Here is a 19517-nt window from a genome sequence, read left to right on the forward strand (position 1 = left end):
AAGTTCATCGGCAAGTTCTTTATCCATGAGAGTCAACTTTGAACCTTCGTCCAAGAAGGCAAACGTTTGAATACACCCCCCTTTTCCATGGAGTACAACCGGAAGGTAACGAAATAAAGAACTGCTGGAGCTAGATCGATGACTATTGCACTCATGTCGTGCCGAACTCGTCGACGGTTGTTGTCGCTGATGTTCATCGTTCTTGGGATCCGCTTGGTTTTTCTTTTGATTTTCGTTATGAAGCAACTCGTGGTGTTTACGCGTACAACCATTCTTCCCACAAGCTTTGGCTTTACATCCCCCGTTGTGTTTTTCCAGGCAACGTCGACACAAATCGAAGTCACGGACTACGGCCCATCGAGAGTCTCTAGATAATTCCAAAAATTGTTTGCATTTCCACAAGGCTTTGCAGCTAGACTTGCAAACTAGGCATCCGTCGTTATCATATCGAGCAGTGTCGATGTCTGGTTTCAGTTCTGTTTCATTTGATTCCAGATGAGCGTTCAAAAATCCAGAACTTTTCTTGGTTGGTCGTGAATCGTTCCGAGAAAGCTTGAATTCTTGAATCGCTGGAATAGTTACAGTACTGGCTGCTTCGGCCAAAGAGTAGATCCAGTTTCCGAATGTTGCCAGATTGACTCGTGGTAACGTATAGCGGTATCTGGCCCAATCCAGTTTTATTGATGGTGGCAATCTGGACACGAGTTGGTGCAGCAGCGACACATTATACATGTGCTCTTCCAACTCGCACGCATCTACGATGGCGCAAAAGTTTTGAACTTCCACCGCAAAATCCATAATCGTTTCAAGTTTGTCTTCCTTCAGTGAAGGTAGGGCTGTAATTTTGGCTATCAGCGAGTGGACGATGGCTTCAGGCTGCCCAAATCTCATTCGTAACGTGTCCATGACTCCTTTCACGTTAGACGGATGCATTAAACGACTCTTAACCGCATCATACGCTTTTCCTGTTAGACTTTTCTGTAACCGGACTGCATTTTCTGCATCCGTGAACCCGCACATGGCTGTTGTATTGGTATATGACGAGAAAAATATGGGCCAATCTTCTGGATTCCCTGAAAAACTTGGCAGGTCTTTCGATACAGCTTGACGCGCAGCCAGTTGTTTCTTTGAGAGAGGACATGGGTCATCAAAATCTTCGTCGACTCTTGGTTCTCTTCTAGAGCAGGACGGTCGATATGGAATATGATCGGAAACGTATGGATCTCCGATGGCGCTTGCTATCCGTACGTGTTGACGTGTTAACTCTTCTTGACCTCGTTGCGCTGCAAATATTGTTCTGTCAACGGATGTACGTTGACTGTAGACTTCACCAGCCGAGTTTGTTGGCCTAACTCCACTAGAGACCGCTCTTATCGAATAGGTTCCTCCGTTTGTCCATTGATCCTGTCGCGATGAAAATGAATGGTCTATCGGTACTGCCAGCTGATCAAACATCGCTAATTTACACGGGTTTTGTGTAGAATGCCTTTCTGGATCGAATACTTCGGGGTAGTTCAGCATATCTCCCTCTCGTTGCGTATTGTTACCATGTACCCAATCGCGTATTCGGCTCAAGCTACTACTAGCTCTGGAACTTGCTTTAGAACTAGTTTTGGAACTCCTCTCGCTTACTGCTTCTTCCAGTAAGGCATACTTTCGTTCGAGAAAATCTTTAGCAAGTTTTTCTTCCTCCTCCAATTTCTGCATTTGAAGCTTCAGAAGTGTTCTAGATGACCTTCGCGACGAAGAAGACGACAGAGCACTCGACGCACCACTGATGTCCGCTACCTTGTCACCGACCTGTTGTCGAACCTTGTTGCCGGACTTCTTCGGACCCTGTGGTTCTGTGCCGATACTTGCACCGCCGACGACATCCACTGCAGAACTTCGCTGGTCTTTTGTATTTGATCCGATTGACGTCTTCGGTTCTTGTGTACTCATGCTGTCTTTAGCATCACATATTGGTGAGATTTGTTTGCTGGAAGTAGACCCCGACCGTTGAACCCATTTTGCAGATACGCATTTTGGACAGCTCCAACTATGATCTGCTACTTCCTCCGTTACTCCTACACAACCAAAGTGATGCCACTTGTCGCAATTGTCACACTGCACCATCTCGTCACTATCCGGACCTTTACATGACTTGCAAGTTCGACCAGCTAATGTACGCTCCGTAACTGAAATCTCCTCCGGAACTCCCGTGACCACTATCGATACATCACCACTATTCACCACTTCCTCGATTTTTGCTTTAGAGCTCTTGCCCTTTTTCTGCACCTTGACATTCTTCCCGGAACCGTGCGCATCGCGACTCGACATTTCCGAATTTATAAACGAAAATTATAATATGTTGGTTTTCCGAACCAACCAGCACTGGTACTGCAAGGGTTAATTTCCGCAACTATAACCACCGTTGAATGAAACGCAGTAATTGAACGTAATTATACGGTAAGTTATAATTTTCCTGAATGGTAACAGATACAATACACATTCTATTAGTTTTAGTTGCATTTACATAGCGTCGTAATTTAGTATAATTTATGTCTTATATGTTTATTTGGTCAGTGCATGTCAATTTTTGTAATAGTCATAGTTCACTTACGTTTAGTCCCCTAGCTAGTCAGTTTGAGTCGTAGTCTTCGGGTCGTAGGTTTGGCAGCGGTTTGGGATACTGGATAGTTAATTCATTATTAGCTATTGAAAAAACCTCTACAAATAGTTCCTTACCGTTGCAGTTGATGCAGAATTGCAACTTATTCAATAGGTTTATGGTTATGACCACTGTCACAGGAACATCAAATTCGCCTATTATAGAACCACTAGTTTTAGACTTCAGGTATTCGTAATATATATAGCAATTACCTTAAATAATAATACTTCACGGCTTTAGAATGATGAAATAGAAATAATCAAAGAAATTCACTCGTATTCCAGGTAATAATTCACGACTAAAATAAGCAAACTCACTTTCCTCTTTATGTTTTCCTTCGGATGTTTACTCACCAATTGACAGCCTTTGGCATTACCTGTCATCTCGGCGTAAACAGGTGTGTGGTTCAGGGTTGCTGTATAGAAGGTGCGCGCTGGCAACAAAGGGTTTGCCAACAAAATGTTTCTATTGAATAAGGCTTATTTAATCAATTTATTTCAAATTTTACTATCGAATATAAATGTAGATGTTAATAGTGGACATGTTATTGCCGTAATCGCAACATAGGAATACGTTATTTAAAATTGTAAAACAACAAGATATTTATTGATTTATTTTTCGTCTTCAAATGAATCATAGACTACAAAAAAAGTACTTATAATCTAGAACACTACAAAATTTCACACATACAGCAAAAAGGGAACGCATCATAAAACAATCAATTTTTGGTGTTATAGGTAACACAGGTAACAATTACAATTCAAACTGAATTGTTCGTTTTCCGATGTGAAGCTCTCCACACGGGATTAGGGCCCATTCACAAATTTCATAACGCTGAAGGGGGTGGGTGGGTGTCTTCGTGCTGTTACGGCTCATACAAAATTTGTAAAATATTCATACAAAAAGCGTTACGCGGGGCTGGGTGGGTGTCGAAAATGGCCATTTTTGGCGTTATGAAATTTGTGAATAAACCCTTGGAGTAGTTTCGCGGCATTTTACACCAATCGGCCAATTACATGTTGTTAAGACGGAATTTCAATATTTTGCATCAAGGACGACTTTGAAGATTTTTCCACGATGAAACCAAGCATTTCACGTCCAAAACTTGATCGGTTCCAACTGTTTCGCAAACCATTTGCTCGACTTCATCCACCGTGACGTCATTCGCTATGTTGGAGATAAACAGTTGCAGATTCGAATTGAACGTAGTACCAGGAGTGTGGTTGGTGATTCTTGTTGAAGTTAGCGGTGATTTCGATGTAGGCGAAGAACTAGAGGCTTGGTCAAACTTGAAATCATTCGGTGCTGTGGTAGGGAGCCGGATCCTATTCTTGACACTTTTGATTCACTTCGGCAGTTGGGTTTTTCAAAAGCTACAGAACTCATATTTGGCCGCAATGTGCGTCGTATTGAAGTGCTTTTTAATGTAAAATTTCAGACAATTCGCCCGAGAAAAAAAACCCCATGCCAAAGTGAATCATGGAAGTGCCCAAGTAGCTCTGCACCCTATGTGTAGAAATCAACGGCAGATCAGAGATCATCTTGCTGATACGTTCTACTCCAATTTCAAACACTGGACGTCTTCCTTCGTTACACAGTTGCTTTCTTCATTCCTAGTTGTCGAACTTCTGTAGCGACCGTTCTCTATCGAATGCTTACAGGAACCACACATCCAAAAAATGTTGCTATGTAGACAGGCACAATCTTCGTCATACGTTAATCCTACACATTTTGCGTGGAAAGAGTGTCGATTTTCGCAGAATGTTTCACTAGAAACGACAATATCTTCGACACGGAATTCCATTTAGCAAGAGTAGCATGGATCATTTCTTGCGGTATTGTAAATCCTATCGTGTTGTCGACTGTTGTTGCTTCTCAAAAACAGATGGCACGATGGGTTCGATGACGATTGATGTCACACCAAACAAATGAAGACGGTTAATTTGGATCGATTGTTGTTATACGTTCGATAAAGATGTTTTCAGTCGCGAAAAACAGTTATCGGATATACTTTGGGCTTCGGTTTTCTATTGCATTAAAATCAACAACACAATGTGCATCAAAAATCAACCGGAATGGCGCCGCATAAGTAGAAAAACAACGTAAATTATCAATTAAGAGACTGCACAAATTTACGACGAAACGCACGGTAGAAGTACCACAACAACAATTTAGATTCTAGTGTAGAACTAGCCCTCGTGTGTTAAAATACACTCTAATAAAGATATAAAAAAAAAAAAAAAAAAAAAAAAAAAAAATTTAGATTCTAGTTAAATGCATACCCGTGTCCTATATTCGTTCAAGGTTGTAAAATATGCAATTTTTTGTTATATCGTCAATCAACTGTGCAAAATTGGGTCATATTTGTATATAGGGAGACTTATGGCTTCGGCACCATTCGACTATTATCGGCAACCAAATTTCAAACGCCAAATACACAGTATTTTTCTATCAAAACACATCAGTGGAAACATTCAGATGATTATTTGTTCTGTCCGCTTCCCGCTGGCGAGATTTGCGAGAGTAAATTTGAGTATTTATTCAAAGAAAATGTCGACGGGGTTGGTGGTCCAATGGCAACCACTTATGCTTCATAAGCAGCAGGTCTTGGGTTCAATCCCAGGGCCGTCCCTTTCCTCGCACTTTGTAGTTGTTATCAGTCACTTGCTTCTGCTTCCACTCTTAATATATCACAGTTGATCTTTTGCAGTTCATAGCTTTTGCTAGAACCCGAGACGGAAAAAAACGTTTCCCTACGCTTCCATTCCTCCATCATTATAGCACGCCTTTCCTTACGCCTGATACATAGGCAGTATGCTAACCAAACAGCAAGCTTTTCTGCCATAAAAATTACCGCCCCTCTACACCCTTCCCGCATGAACTGGCGTAGACGCAGTGGTATATACGGTCTACCGTGGGAGCCAGTTCAATGCATCATCAATTCCTCCCCCTTCTCCTCATTGGTCAGCATTCTGACGTGGCAGTCACCATTATCGCCTAAAAATAGAAGATCAGCAGCGCTTCCACGTAACCAAATAGCACTTTAATTTGCCCTTTGTGCTAATATAGCCGACATGCCCTATATTAGCCGTATAATAGCCCTATAATGCCAATAAGGCGAATTAGCGGGCTAGTGGTTATTTGGGTTATACAATGAGGATGTCTGTTAGTCCCCAGCAGTCATCCAGGTTGATTCCTTTTGTAAGCGCAGGGGGATTTTTTTTATTACCGTACGGGTTTGGGCCGAAGGGTCTCAGATTTTCATGAAACTTTTTCCACAGGCAGGGCTCATGGATATAGGAATAAAAAAAAAATTGAGAAAAATTCAGGGTCGCCTATTTTTCCGGAAAACTCAGGTGGAAATTTTTTGTTTTCCCTTGACACTACTTACTTTGAAAAATCATAACTCAAGAACGAAGCATTGTAGAAACAAAGTTTTTATATGAAAATTTAAGCAAATTTTCTCAAAAATCCAAAAAAAATATGAACTGGAAAAAGTTTTCCACAAAATTTTTCACCGTTGGGAAAATTCGTAAAGAAAAGCCGGAAAAACTATGCCCGAACTCGTGAAAAATTTTCAAAAAAATATTTTCGAGAAGGTAATTTTATAAGCTTTAATCACTGAAATTTTTGGAATGCACTTTTTTTTCGTTTTTGAGTTATGGCCAATTTTGTGAAAAATGTCCAGATGTGCCATATAAGACTTTTCTTTGAAAAATCATAACTCAAGAACGAAACATTGTAGAAAGAAAGTTTTTATATGAAAATTTAAGCAAATTTTCTCAGAAATCCAAAAAAAAATATGAACTGGAAAAAGTTTTCCACAAAATTTTCCACCGTTGGGAAAATTCGTAAAGAAAAGCCGGAAAAACTATGCCCGAACTCGTGGAAAATTTTCAAAAAAAATATTTTCGAGAAGGTAATTTTATAAGCTTTAATCACTGAAATTTTTGGAATGCACTTTTTTTTCGTTTTTGAGTTATGGCCAATTTTGTGAAAAATGTCCAGATGTGCCATATAAGGATTTTTCTTTGAAAAATCATAACTCAAGAACGAAACATTGTAGAAAGAAAGTTTTTATATGAAAATTTAAGCAAATTTTCTCAGAAATCCAAAAAAAAATATGAACTGGAAAAAGTTTTCCACAAAATTTTCCACCGTTGGGGAAATTCATAAAGAAATGCTGGAAAATCTATGATCGAACTCGCGGAAATGTTTTAATAAAATATTTTTAAGAAAGAAACTTTATAAACTTCAATTCTGTTAACTTTTAGGATGTACTTTTCTTTAAATCCTGATCTATGGTCAATTTTGTAAAAAATGCAAAGATTTGCCATACATGCCTTTTCGTTTAAAAATCATGACTCAAGACTCATCATGACTTGTCGAACCGGATTCAAATTATCTCAATAATATGAAATTTTTGAAATGGAATCAGTTTCCCAGGACATTTTTCAACACCCGATTAGCTATTCCAGCTTTCAAACAAAGTATATTGGAAAAGAGCGATCAATAAGATCCAATCCTACAATATTTTTCAATACTTGGAATGGAAAAGAAACAGTTTTTTCAGCTTTGCTTAACGGTGTAATGTTTCATGAAAAATATAATCCAATCCGACTTATACTTCATTAAAACCAATCCCATATCGTTTCTCTCCGATCTTTTAAAAAATTTGCAATTGCTTTGATAAAAAAACCTTGTTTTTCTGATGCTTCGATTGAAATATGGGTTTTCAAAGAAAAGGCTAATATGGTCATTTTTCACAAAATTGACCATAACTCAGGAACAAACAAAAAGTACACCCTAAAAGTTACTAGAATTGAAGTTTATAAAGTTTCCTTCTCAAATATATTTTAATAAAAAATTTCTAGCTTTTCTTTATGAATTTCCCTAACGATGAAAAATTTTGTAGAAAACTTTTTCCAGTTCATTTTTTTTTTGATTTCTGAGAAAATTTGCTTAAATTTTCATATAAAAACTTTCTTTCTACAATGTTTCGTTCTTGAGTTATGATTTTTCAAAGAAAAGTCTTATATGGCACATCTGGACATTTTTCACAAAATTGGCCATAACTCAAAAACGAAAAAGAAGTGCATTCCAAAAATTTCAGTGATTAAAACTTATAAAATTACCTTCTCGAAAATATTTTTTTGAAAATTTTCCACGAGTTCGGGCATAGTTTTTTCCGGCTTATCTTTACGAATTTTCCCAACGGTGGAAAATTTTGTGGAAAACTTTTTCCAGTTCATATTTTTTTTGGATTTCTGAGAAAATTTGCTTAAATTTTCATATAAAAACTTTCTTTCTACAATGTTTCGTTCTTGAGTTATGATTTTTCAAAGAAAAGTCTTATATGGCACATCTGGACATTTTTCACAAAATTGGCCATAACTCAAAAACGAAAAAAAAGTGCATTCCAAAAATTTCAGTGATTAAAGCTTATAAAATTACCTTCTCGAAAATATTTTTTTGAAAATTTTCCACGAGTTCGGGCATAGTTTTTCCGGCTTTTCTTTACGAATTTTCCCAACGGTGGAAAATTTTGTGGAAAACTTTTTCCAGTTCATATTTTTTTTGGATTTTTGAGAAAATTTGCTTAAATTTTCATATAAAAACTTTGTTTCTACGATGCTTCGTTCATGAGTTATGATTTTTCAAAATAAGTAGTGTCAAGGGAAAACAAAAAATTTCCACCTGAGTTTTCCGGAAAAATAGGCGACCCTGAATTTTTCTCAATTTTTTTTTATTCATATATCCATGAGCCCTGCCTGTGGAAAAAGTTTCATGAAAATCTGAGACCCTTCGGCCCAATTTGTACGATAATAAAAAAAATCCCCCGCAGCTGATCTGGCGGTACTGAAGTAGCAACCGCGGGTGACCAATCAAGCTCAATTTGAGTATTTATTCAAAGAAAATTACATATTAAGAAGACATTCTAGATACGGAGCTATAAACAGCATGGTGTAGTGAAGTTTGTTTCAGAAGTTCAGAAGTTTGTTTCAAAAGTTCGTTGTTTATATGCTTCGTTAAAAATGTTATTTTTACAGAAAGGTTTTAGTTTCAAATATGTCCGCCCTTAAATTGCCTGAATGTAGGGTAGATTACCAATTATTGTACACCACCCGATTAAGGTACACTTGTCAATATTCGAGAAATGTTACACAAATGGGATTTAAGGTGATTATAAAACGAAGCCAAACTTTGAATTTTCAAGTGCACAAGACTAGAGAATCTGACAACAGTTCGCGTTGAAAATCAATCAAGTTACTTGCTTGCTGGTGGTGACCAATGGGATAAATTTTCAACGCGGAGCGGTGTTTGGTTCTCAAGTCTTGTGCTCTGTAAAATTTGAGGTATGGCTTCGTTCTATAATCTTAATTGAAAACCTTCTTATCTTCTTATCTTTTTTGGATTTACATCAATTATCTTGATAAAGCCTCGCCAACAATATTTCGCCAATTCCCTCGGTTCATGGCCGCTTCTCTCCATCCTCGACTGTGACCCACGCTCTCCAGGTCCTGGTGTACCTGGTCAATCCACCTAGCTCGCTGCGCCCCACGTTTTCTTGTTCCGACCGGATTCGTGGCGAACACCATCTTTACAGGGTTGTTGTCCGGCATTCTTGCAACATGCCCTGCCCAGCGTATCCTTCCAGCTTTAGCTACCTTCACGATACTGGGTTCGCCGTAGAGTTGAGCGAGCTTGTGGTTCATCCTTCGCCGCCACACGCCTTTCTCCTGCACGCCGCCGAAGATCGTCCTTAGCACTCGGCGTTCGAAAACCCCAAGAGCTTGCAAGTCCTCCTCGAGCATAGTCCACGCCTCATGCCCATAGAGGACTACCGGTCTTATGAGCGTTTTGTACATCGTGCATTTGGTGCGGGGGTGAATCTTTCTTGACCGCAGTTTCTTCTGGAGCCCATAGTAGGCACGACTTCCGCTGATGATGCGCCTTCGTATTTCCCGACTAACATTGTTGTCAGCCGTCAACAAGGATCCGAGGTAGACGCACTCAACCACCACCTCGAAGGTATCCCCGTCTATCGTAACACTGCTTCCTAGGCGGGCCCTGTCGCGCTCAGTTCCGCCAACCAGCATGTACTTTGTTTTCGACGCATTCACCATTAGCCCGACTCTTGTTGCTTCGCGTTTCAATTTTGTAAAAAATGCAAAGATTTGCCATACATGCCTTTTCGTTTAAAAATCATGACTCAAGACTCATCATGACTTGTCGAACCGGATTCAAATTATCTCAATAATATGAAATTTTTGAAATGGAATCAGTTTCCCAGGACATTTTTCAACACCCGATTAGCTATTCCAGCTTTCAAACAAAGTATATTGGAAAAGAGCGATCAATAAGATCCAATCCTACAATATTTTTCAATACTTGGAATGGAAAAGAAACAGTTTTTTCAGCTTTGCTTAACGGTGTAATGTTTCATGAAAAATATAATCCAATCCGACTTATACTTCATTAAAACCAATCCCATATCGTTTCTCTCCGATCTTTTAAAAAATTTGCAATTGCTTTGATAAAAAAACCTTGTTTTTCTGATGCTTCGATTGAAATATGGGTTTTCAAAGAAAAGGCTAATATGGTCATTTTTCACAAAATTGACCATAACTCAGGAACAAACAAAAAGTACACCCTAAAAGTTACTAGAATTGAAGTTTATAAAGTTTCCTTCTCAAATATATTTTAATAAAAAATTTCTAGCTTTTCTTTATGAATTTCCCTAACGATGAAAAATTTTGTAGAAAACTTTTTCCAGTTCATTTTTTTTTTTTGATTTCTGAGAAAATTTGCTTAAATTTTCATATAAAAACTTTCTTTCTACAATGTTTCGTTCTTGAGTTATGATTTTTCAAAGAAAAGTCTTATATGGCACATCTGGACATTTTTCACAAAATTGGCCATAACTCAAAAACGAAAAAGAAGTGCATTCCAAAAATTTCAGTGATTAAAACTTATAAAATTACCTTCTCGAAAATATTTTTTTGAAAATTTTCCACGAGTTCGGGCATAGTTTTTTCCGGCTTATCTTTACGAATTTTCCCAACGGTGGAAAATTTTGTGGAAAACTTTTTCCAGTTCATATTTTTTTTGGATTTCTGAGAAAATTTGCTTAAATTTTCATATAAAAACTTTCTTTCTACAATGTTTCGTTCTTGAGTTATGATTTTTCAAAGAAAAGTCTTATATGGCACATCTGGACATTTTTCACAAAATTGGCCATAACTCAAAAACGAAAAAAAAGTGCATTCCAAAAATTTCAGTGATTAAAGCTTATAAAATTACCTTCTCGAAAATATTTTTTTGAAAATTTTCCACGAGTTCGGGCATAGTTTTTCCGGCTTTTCTTTACGAATTTTCCCAACGGTGGAAAATTTTGTGGAAAACTTTTTCCAGTTCATATTTTTTTTGGATTTTTGAGAAAATTTGCTTAAATTTTCATATAAAAACTTTGTTTCTACGATGCTTCGTTCATGAGTTATGATTTTTCAAAATAAGTAGTGTCAAGGGAAAACAAAAAATTTCCACCTGAGTTTTCCGGAAAAATAGGCGACCCTGAATTTTTCTCAATTTTTTTTTATTCATATATCCATGAGCCCTGCCTGTGGAAAAAGTTTCATGAAAATCTGAGACCCTTCGGCCCAATTTGTACGATAATAAAAAAAATCCCCCGCAGCTGATCTGGCGGTACTGAAGTAGCAACCGCGGGTGACCAATCAAGCTCAATTTGAGTATTTATTCAAAGAAAATTACATATTAAGAAGACATTCTAGATACGGAGCTATAAACAGCATGGTGTAGTGAAGTTTGTTTCAGAAGTTCAGAAGTTTGTTTCAAAAGTTCGTTGTTTATATGCTTCGTTAAAAATGTTATTTTTACAGAAAGGTTTTAGTTTCAAATATGTCCGCCCTTAAATTGCCTGAATGTAGGGTAGATTACCAATTATTGTACACCACCCGATTAAGGTACACTTGTCAATATTCGAGAAATGTTACACAAATGGGATTTAAGGTGATTATAAAACGAAGCCAAACTTTGAATTTTCAAGTGCACAAGACTAGAGAATCTGACAACAGTTCGCGTTGAAAATCAATCAAGTTACTTGCTTGCTGGTGGTGACCAATGGGATAAATTTTCAACGCGGAGCGGTGTTTGGTTCTCAAGTCTTGTGCTCTGTAAAATTTGAGGTATGGCTTCGTTCTATAATCTTAATTGAAAACCTTCTTATCTTCTTATCTTTTTTGGATTTACATCAATTATCTTGATAAAGCCTCGCCAACAATATTTCGCCAATTCCCTCGGTTCATGGCCGCTTCTCTCCATCCTCGACTGTGACCCACGCTCTCCAGGTCCTGGTGTACCTGGTCAATCCACCTAGCTCGCTGCGCCCCACGTTTTCTTGTTCCGACCGGATTCGTGGCGAACACCATCTTTACAGGGTTGTTGTCCGGCATTCTTGCAACATGCCCTGCCCAGCGTATCCTTCCAGCTTTAGCTACCTTCACGATACTGGGTTCGCCGTAGAGTTGAGCGAGCTTGTGGTTCATCCTTCGCCGCCACACGCCTTTCTCCTGCACGCCGCCGAAGATCGTCCTTAGCACTCGGCGTTCGAAAACCCCAAGAGCTTGCAAGTCCTCCTCGAGCATAGTCCACGCCTCATGCCCATAGAGGACTACCGGTCTTATGAGCGTTTTGTACATCGTGCATTTGGTGCGGGGGTGAATCTTTCTTGACCGCAGTTTCTTCTGGAGCCCATAGTAGGCACGACTTCCGCTGATGATGCGCCTTCGTATTTCCCGACTTGTTGTCAGCCGTCAACAAGGATCCGAGGTAGACGCACTCAACCACCACCTCGAAGGTATCCCCGTCTATCGTAACACTGCTTCCTAGGCGGGCCCTGTCGCGCTCAGTTCCGCCAACCAGCATGTACTTTGTTTTCGACGCATTCACCATTAGCCCGACTCTTGTTGCTTCGCGTTTCAGGCGGGTGAACAAATCTGCCACCGTTTCAAATTTTCTCCCAATAATATCCATGTCGTCCGCGAAGCAAACAAATTGTCCGGATCTCGTGAAAATCGTGCCTCGACTGTTAAGTCCGGCTCTCCGCATGACACCTTCAAGCGCAATATTGAACAACAGGCACGAAAGTCCGTCGCCCTGTCGTAGTCCTTGCCGAAACTCGAACGAACTGGAGTGTTCGCCCGAGATCTTCACGCAGTTTTGCACACCGTCCATCGTTGCTCTGATCAATCTTGTGAGCTTCCCGGGAAAGCTGTTCTCGTCCATGATTTTCCATAGCTCTATGCGGTTGATACTATCGTATGCCGCCTTGAAATCGATGAACAAATGGTGCGTAGGGACCTGGTACTCACGGCATTTTTGGAGGATTTGCCGCACGGATAAGATCTGGTCCGTTGTCGAGCGGCCGTCGATGAAACCTGCTTGATAACTTCCCACGAACTCGTTTGCTATAGATGATAGACGACGGAAGAGAATCTGGGATAGCACTTTATAGGCGGCGTTTAGGATGGTGATGGCACGATAATGTTCACACTCCAGTTTGTCGCCCTTTTTGTAGATAGGGCATATAACGCCTTGCTTCCACTCCTCCGGCAGCTGTTCCGTTTCCCAGATTCTGACTATCAGCCGATGCAGACAAGCGGCCAACCTGTCCGGGCCCATCTTGATGAGTTCGGCTCCGATACCATCCTTGCCAGCGGCTTTGTTGTTCTTGAGCTGTTGAATGGCATCCTTAACTTCCCCCATCGTGGGAGCTGGTTGATTTCCGCTGTCCGCTGTGCTGACGTAGCCATCGCCTTCGCTGTCCTGACCTTCTGTGCCTGTGTTCTCTGCGCCATTCAGGTGTTCGTAGTGCTGCTTCCACCTTTCGATCACCTCGCGTCCGTTCGTCAAGATGCTCCCATCCTTATCCCGGCACATCTCAGCTCGCGGCACGAAGCCTTTGCGGGATGTGTTGAGCTTCTGATAGAACTTCCGCGTTTCTTGAGAACGGTACAGCAACTCCATCTCTTGCTATTCCACCTATTCCAGGCGGCGCTTTTTGTCCCGGAATAGGCGGGTTTGCTGTTTCCGCTTCAGTCTGTATCGTTCCACGTTTTGCCGCGTACCATGCTGCAGCATTGCAGCCCGCGCTGCATTCTTCTCCTCTAAACCTCCTGGCACTCCTCGTCGAACCAATCGTTTCTTGAGCTCCGTTCCACATATCCGACAACGCTTTCGGCAGCGTCGTTAATGGCTGCTTTGACTGTCCTCCAGCAGTCCTCAAGAGGGGCCCTATCGAGCTCGCCCTCATCCGGCAACGCTGCCTCAAGATGCTGCGCGTACGCATTGGCGACATCCGGTTGTTTCAGCCGCTCGAGATTGTACCGGGGCGGGCGTCGGTACCGTACATTGTTGATGACGGATAGTTTTGGGCGCAGTTTCATCATCACCAGGTAGTGGTCGGAGTCAATGTTGGCGCCACGATAGGTTCTGACGTCGGTTATGTCGGAGGAGTGCCGTCCATTGATCAAAACGTGATCGATTTGCGATTCTGTCTGCTGAGGTGATCTCCAGGTGTACCGATACGGGAGGCTGTGCTGGAAATAGGTGCTACGAATGGCCATGTTCTTGGAGGCGGCAAAATCTATCAGTCGTAGGCCGTTCTCGTTCGTCAGCCGGTGGGCGCTGAACTTTCCAATCGTCGGTCTGAACTCCTCCTCCTGGCCAACCTGAGCGTTCAAATCTCCTATGATGATCTTGACGTCGTGGCTTGGGCAGCGGTCGTACTCGCGTTCGAGCTGCGCGTAAAATGCGTCCTTGTCATCATCAGTGCTTCCGGAGTGTGGGCTATGCACGTTGATTATGCTGAAGTTAAAGAATCGGCCTTTGATTCTTAACTTGCACATTCGTTCATTGATCGGCCACCACCCGATCACGCGCCTTTGCATATCACCCATCACTATGAAAGCTGTTCCCAGCTCGCGTGTGTTGCCGCAGCTCTGGTAGATGGTATGATTACCTCTAAACGTTCGCACCAATGCTCCTGTCCAGCACACCTCCTGCAGCGCTACGATGTCGAAACCGCGGGTCTTCAGTACATCGGAGAGTATGCGAGTACTTCCAATGAAGTTGAGAGATTTGCAGTTCCACGTACCGAGTTTCCAATCGCTAGTCCATTTTCGTCGCTGTGGTCTTTGCCGATTGTTCCGGTCCGTATTCTCTCGTTGACGTTCCTGTGCTGATGTGTTTTTACGGTTGGCTTGCAGGGCCTGACACCAACCCCCTAGATTTTCGGAGGACCATTCTCCCTAAATGTTCGGAGGGCCATAGTGCGCAGTTTAGCTTAGAGTCCTTCTCTGGCACTCGGACGATGATCAGCCGCCCCTGACATGGGGAACAGACGCTGTTGTGAGCCGCTCCTAACGTGGAGTACAGACGCTCCAGGTTTGCAAAAGCAAACCCCCCCTTCCCTGTCAGCATACGACCAAAGTTCCCACCGGGGGTTGGTTACCCGATCTTCCCCAAGGTTACTCGTACCCCGGCCAGTACCACGAGGAGGTAGGGATAGGAGTTGCTGGGCAAGAGGCTAAGGACCGCACAAAGGGGTCTATTTTATTCCTGCAGGTACGCGAGGTACCAATGGTACGCCATGCCCAGCCATTTACCGCGCCAATTGAAAACCTTATTAAACATTTATATTTAAGTGAAATTGCGTTGTGTAGCACACCAGATCCGCTATCCAGCGCACTATGTCCGACGTTAGGTTCAACGCAAAGATTAAGAGAAAAATCGGTTTTCGCGTGTCGATGATTCCGACTTTCAACTGGAGACGCGATACAGAATCTAAATGGATTTTCCATTTTTTATACCCAAAATGGATAATTATGTTATGGTTTCATAATGTGAAGTGAGTTTCCTTAGTTTTTCAATGTAAATATATGGTGAAGATGTATCGAAGCCAAACCACAAATTTTAAAAGCACACATCTGGAGAACCAGACTACCATTTAAGCTGGAAACTTGGTCGAAAAGATGCGTGCAATGATTGGACTCAAAGTTTGCAATGATAGGATGAGAATGTTATCAAAGTACGCAATAATTGGGTGTTGGCAAGGGTTAACAAATGTTAGAAAAAAAATCGAATCAAATTAAAAACTCAAAAATCGATCACAATTCTGATAGCACAATATATTTGCAAGTTTTAAGCGTAATTCGCTCTTAAGCTTCAGGGAAAATCTACTCTAATACATCTGCACAATGTTATGACGGAATTTAGCAATCATAAGAAGCACTGAATTTTAGTTTCGAGTGTTGTACGTTTGATTTTTTTAAATGTACAAGTATGGAATTGCGTCCACTTGCAGAGCTGGTAACAACTGTGTCTTGAAAAAAAAAGAACTTTGACTGAAAAACAGACTAAATAGGAACCAAAAAGAAACTAAATAAGTATCAAGAAAACAAAAAAATTACTAACAGAAAGTAGGAAGATGTTTATTCTTTAGAAAATCTTAGCAAACATTTCTTTAAGAATGTTTTTGAGATATTTTTTTACACAACGAATTTAAATTTGAGAGAAGGACCTCGATAGCCGTAGCCGACCATGTTGAGGTCTAAGGGTCGAATCAAACCGGTCGAAAATCTTTTCCAGTTGGAAATTTCTTCGGCTTACCAGGTATACTAGGTAGAGTATCTACGTACCTGCCAATCGATATACAGAGCTGAGAAGCAAGCTCTGTCCCAGTTGGGACGTTGCGCCAGAAAGAAGAAGTCGTGACATTACGACAAGTAATACTGCTCTAATTTTTATATGATTTGTTTTAAATATTTTTGTCTAAGAATTGATTCAGGTATTTGCCCAAAATTTTTCATCATTCAGTGAACTTTCAAAAAAATCATTCCGAGAGTTTTGTTTTAGATACCTACAGGAATTTTTCTAAGGACAACCACAGAATTTACCTTAAAGATTCCATCAAAAATTCCTCCAAAGATTCTTTCAGATTGTTTCTGATGATTCTTTTATTCTTTATGACTCCCTTCAAGTTGCTTGTTTGGAACATCTTCTAGAACTCAACCAGTATTTTCTCTTGAGATTTTCTAGGATTTTGTACAAAAATGTATTTCAGTATGTTTTAAGCTGAAGATGCATCGAAGTCAAATCTAGAATTTTCAAAAGCACAAATCTTGTGGGCTTCGTGGCCGCATGGTTGATGCTACCAAGCATTTAACCAAATCGAGTCAGGAAGTGTGGGTTTGATTCCCGCTTCATTCTGGAAAACGTTTCGTGAAGAAGGTTTCCCGACTGTACCATTGGGCGTTGCATGCTAGTCCGTTGTCTAGTGTGGTGCTTCCTTCAAAGGACAAATCTTTCACTGAAAGCATTAACGTGTTAGAGTCTTTAAACAAATCTAGAGAACCAGACATTCGTTTTTTCTGAAACTTTAACTCACTGGTCACTAGCCTGCGGTTCTTTAGTTTTGTGCTCTTGTAAATTCGAGGTTTGGGTTTAGTGCATCTTCACCATAAGAGATACTAATCAGAAATTTCTCTTAGAATATATGTATTCATGAATTACTCAAGAGATTCTTCCTTAGATTCCTTGAGGAATTTTTCAATAAAATTTCACACTAATTTTCCCAAGGATGTCTCCAGAATAAAGGCACGGATTTTGTTTTATTTTTTTTGTTTTTCAATTCAGGAGGTATTTCAGAATTCAGTTCTAAATTGTGTAGGATTTGCTAGACAAATTGCTAGAATAATTCAGAAAAATCAATCAAATCTCTGAATAATATTCTGAATTCCTTGAACATTTCCGGACGAAATCCATTAAAAAAAGTTATACCGGAGTACATATCCGATCATGAATAGAATGACTAGAACAATTACTGTGGTATGAGCTGGTGTGAAATCTTAAATGAACTTTTAAAAAATCTATGTACATTTTACTTTTGATACTACTCGAGATATTGTTTAGAGAACTAAATGAGTAATCCTCGAATAAAGTGCAGGAGAAATTCCTAGAGTAATTTGTGGAGGAGCATCAAGGAGGAATTCCTGGAAGAGTATTTATTTTATTTCCTTGAATATACCCTGGATGACTTTATGGAGCAATTCCTGGGAGTAAATGTGCATATTTTTTATAGGAATTTATATGGAAATGCCTGTAAGGATAACTGAAAGAAGTTATCGAACGAACAAGTTTCTTCAAAAACTATGGAATGAACCCATGTAGATTTTCGTGCAATAACTCCTGTTGGAATTTTTTGAAAATGTCCTGTAGTAGGAACTGGGGAAATCGGTGGAAGAAATAGTCAAAAAATATCTGAAGGAAATCCTGAGATAGTCTCTTGGATTTTTTTTACAGCGATGGGCATGGGCATGCACCTGAAAAGAAAAGTAATTGACTATCTTGATGCGTGGGAAATTTCTTGAAAGAAAAGCATTTTTCTTTGATTGCAGTAAGCAATTGAAAAGAAATGTCAATTCAAATCAAGTTCACTGTAGTTCTGGAGTTCTTTCAAAGAAATTTTTACTTTTCTTGAGCGGAACAGCAATCTTTGTGAAAATTACTGGAGGTAGAAGCAGGATTTTCTGGAACAAATCGTGAAAAAAAATCTATGCATCCCTTAAAATACCACTGGAAGAATTCCTGGATGAACTGGTAGGGGAATCTCAAGAGGAATTTCTGAAGAGATCCCTGAATATTATTATATTTATTAATGAGACTTATGTTCTGAGGTGCCTGAAAGTACGCAAAAAAATCCTTAAATAATCACTAGCAGAGTTCTTGTGAGTTTTTCTCAAGGAATCTAAGACTGAATTTTGTAAGAACCCGTAAAATTTTCACATATTTGTCTCCGAAGGATTCTCTGGAACCTCAAAAATTCAGAAGCAGGATACACTGCAAGCAGAATAAGATAAAAAAAATGCCTTAGAGACCATTTTGGTAAAAAATAGAGACTTTTAAAAATAGTGTTCATAGACATAGAGTCACATTTGAGAAACAAATTCAATACTTTTTCAATATTTCAAAGCTGAAAGTAAATGGAAACAGTTTATAGCTGTCGAATAATAGATAACACACTTGGCCTTCATTATTGACAAAGTATTTTAATTCGATGAATCGTTTCATAGTTTTTTTACCAACTTGATATAAAACAGTACTCTGTACGAATACAAAATACAGTCACTGTATAATATGGGCATATAGATTAGACCAAAAAATAACAAACTCTTTAACCATACTTGCAGAATGTTTCTAATCTAGTTTTGAAATCAATTCTTGCGCTCCAAACATGAGACTTTCCAGAATTCAATCCAAAATTGATTTTTGTTCGCATTGTAGCTCGTAAGTTTTTGTTTTAGTATATTTTTCATCGTCTTCGATTACTCACTTGCCACTGCCGCTGGAAGGATTGTTGGACGACGAATGATGGTCATCCTCTGCGTCGAAAAATTCGTCGGAGCTCTCGCTGGCACTGGCCATATTTCTACAGCTTCGTAATGTTCACTCGTTCCAGTGGTTGACGGCCCAAAAATTACATGATCCTAGTGGGAAACTGACGAGATTTCGGCAATATTTTCACTGGCACAATCCACGAACGATAAAAATGAAAAATTTTGGATCCATTTGTCATTAATTTTGAGCGAGGACTGTCAAACGACTGACAGCATGTTGAAGACGCAAACAAAAGCTCGCAGGGCTGTCCATCTTTATTACACAGCATACTCTACAAATTTTTGACTGATATTTTTTTTACTAGCTGAATGATTGATGATTTTACGAAGGAACGACAACCAGATGGCACTTCTGAATGAATGATGATGTTTTGTTTGCAATTTGTCAAAAT

The 19517-nt window shown here is 39.9% G+C and overlaps 1 protein-coding gene across 2 annotated transcripts in view; it reads right to left on the reverse strand.

The window, feature by feature from the left end:
* The window catches only part of LOC5578829 (WD repeat-containing protein 44), a 53546-nt gene extending 34229 nt beyond the window's left edge, over positions 1–19317 (reverse strand). For both annotated transcript variants that reach the window (XM_001663996.2, XM_021846264.1), the window contains exon 1: positions 19062–19317. In XM_001663996.2, the coding sequence (XP_001664046.2) occupies positions 19062–19153 (92 nt within the window). In that variant the 5' untranslated portion in view covers positions 19154–19317. The remainder of the gene's footprint in view (positions 1–19061) is intronic.
* Between the last annotated feature and the right edge of the window lie 200 nt (positions 19318–19517).

Source organism: Aedes aegypti, chromosome 1 (genome assembly GCF_002204515.2).
Source record: "Aedes aegypti strain LVP_AGWG chromosome 1, AaegL5.0 Primary Assembly, whole genome shotgun sequence".
NCBI lineage: Eukaryota > Metazoa > Arthropoda > Insecta > Diptera > Culicidae > Aedes > Aedes aegypti.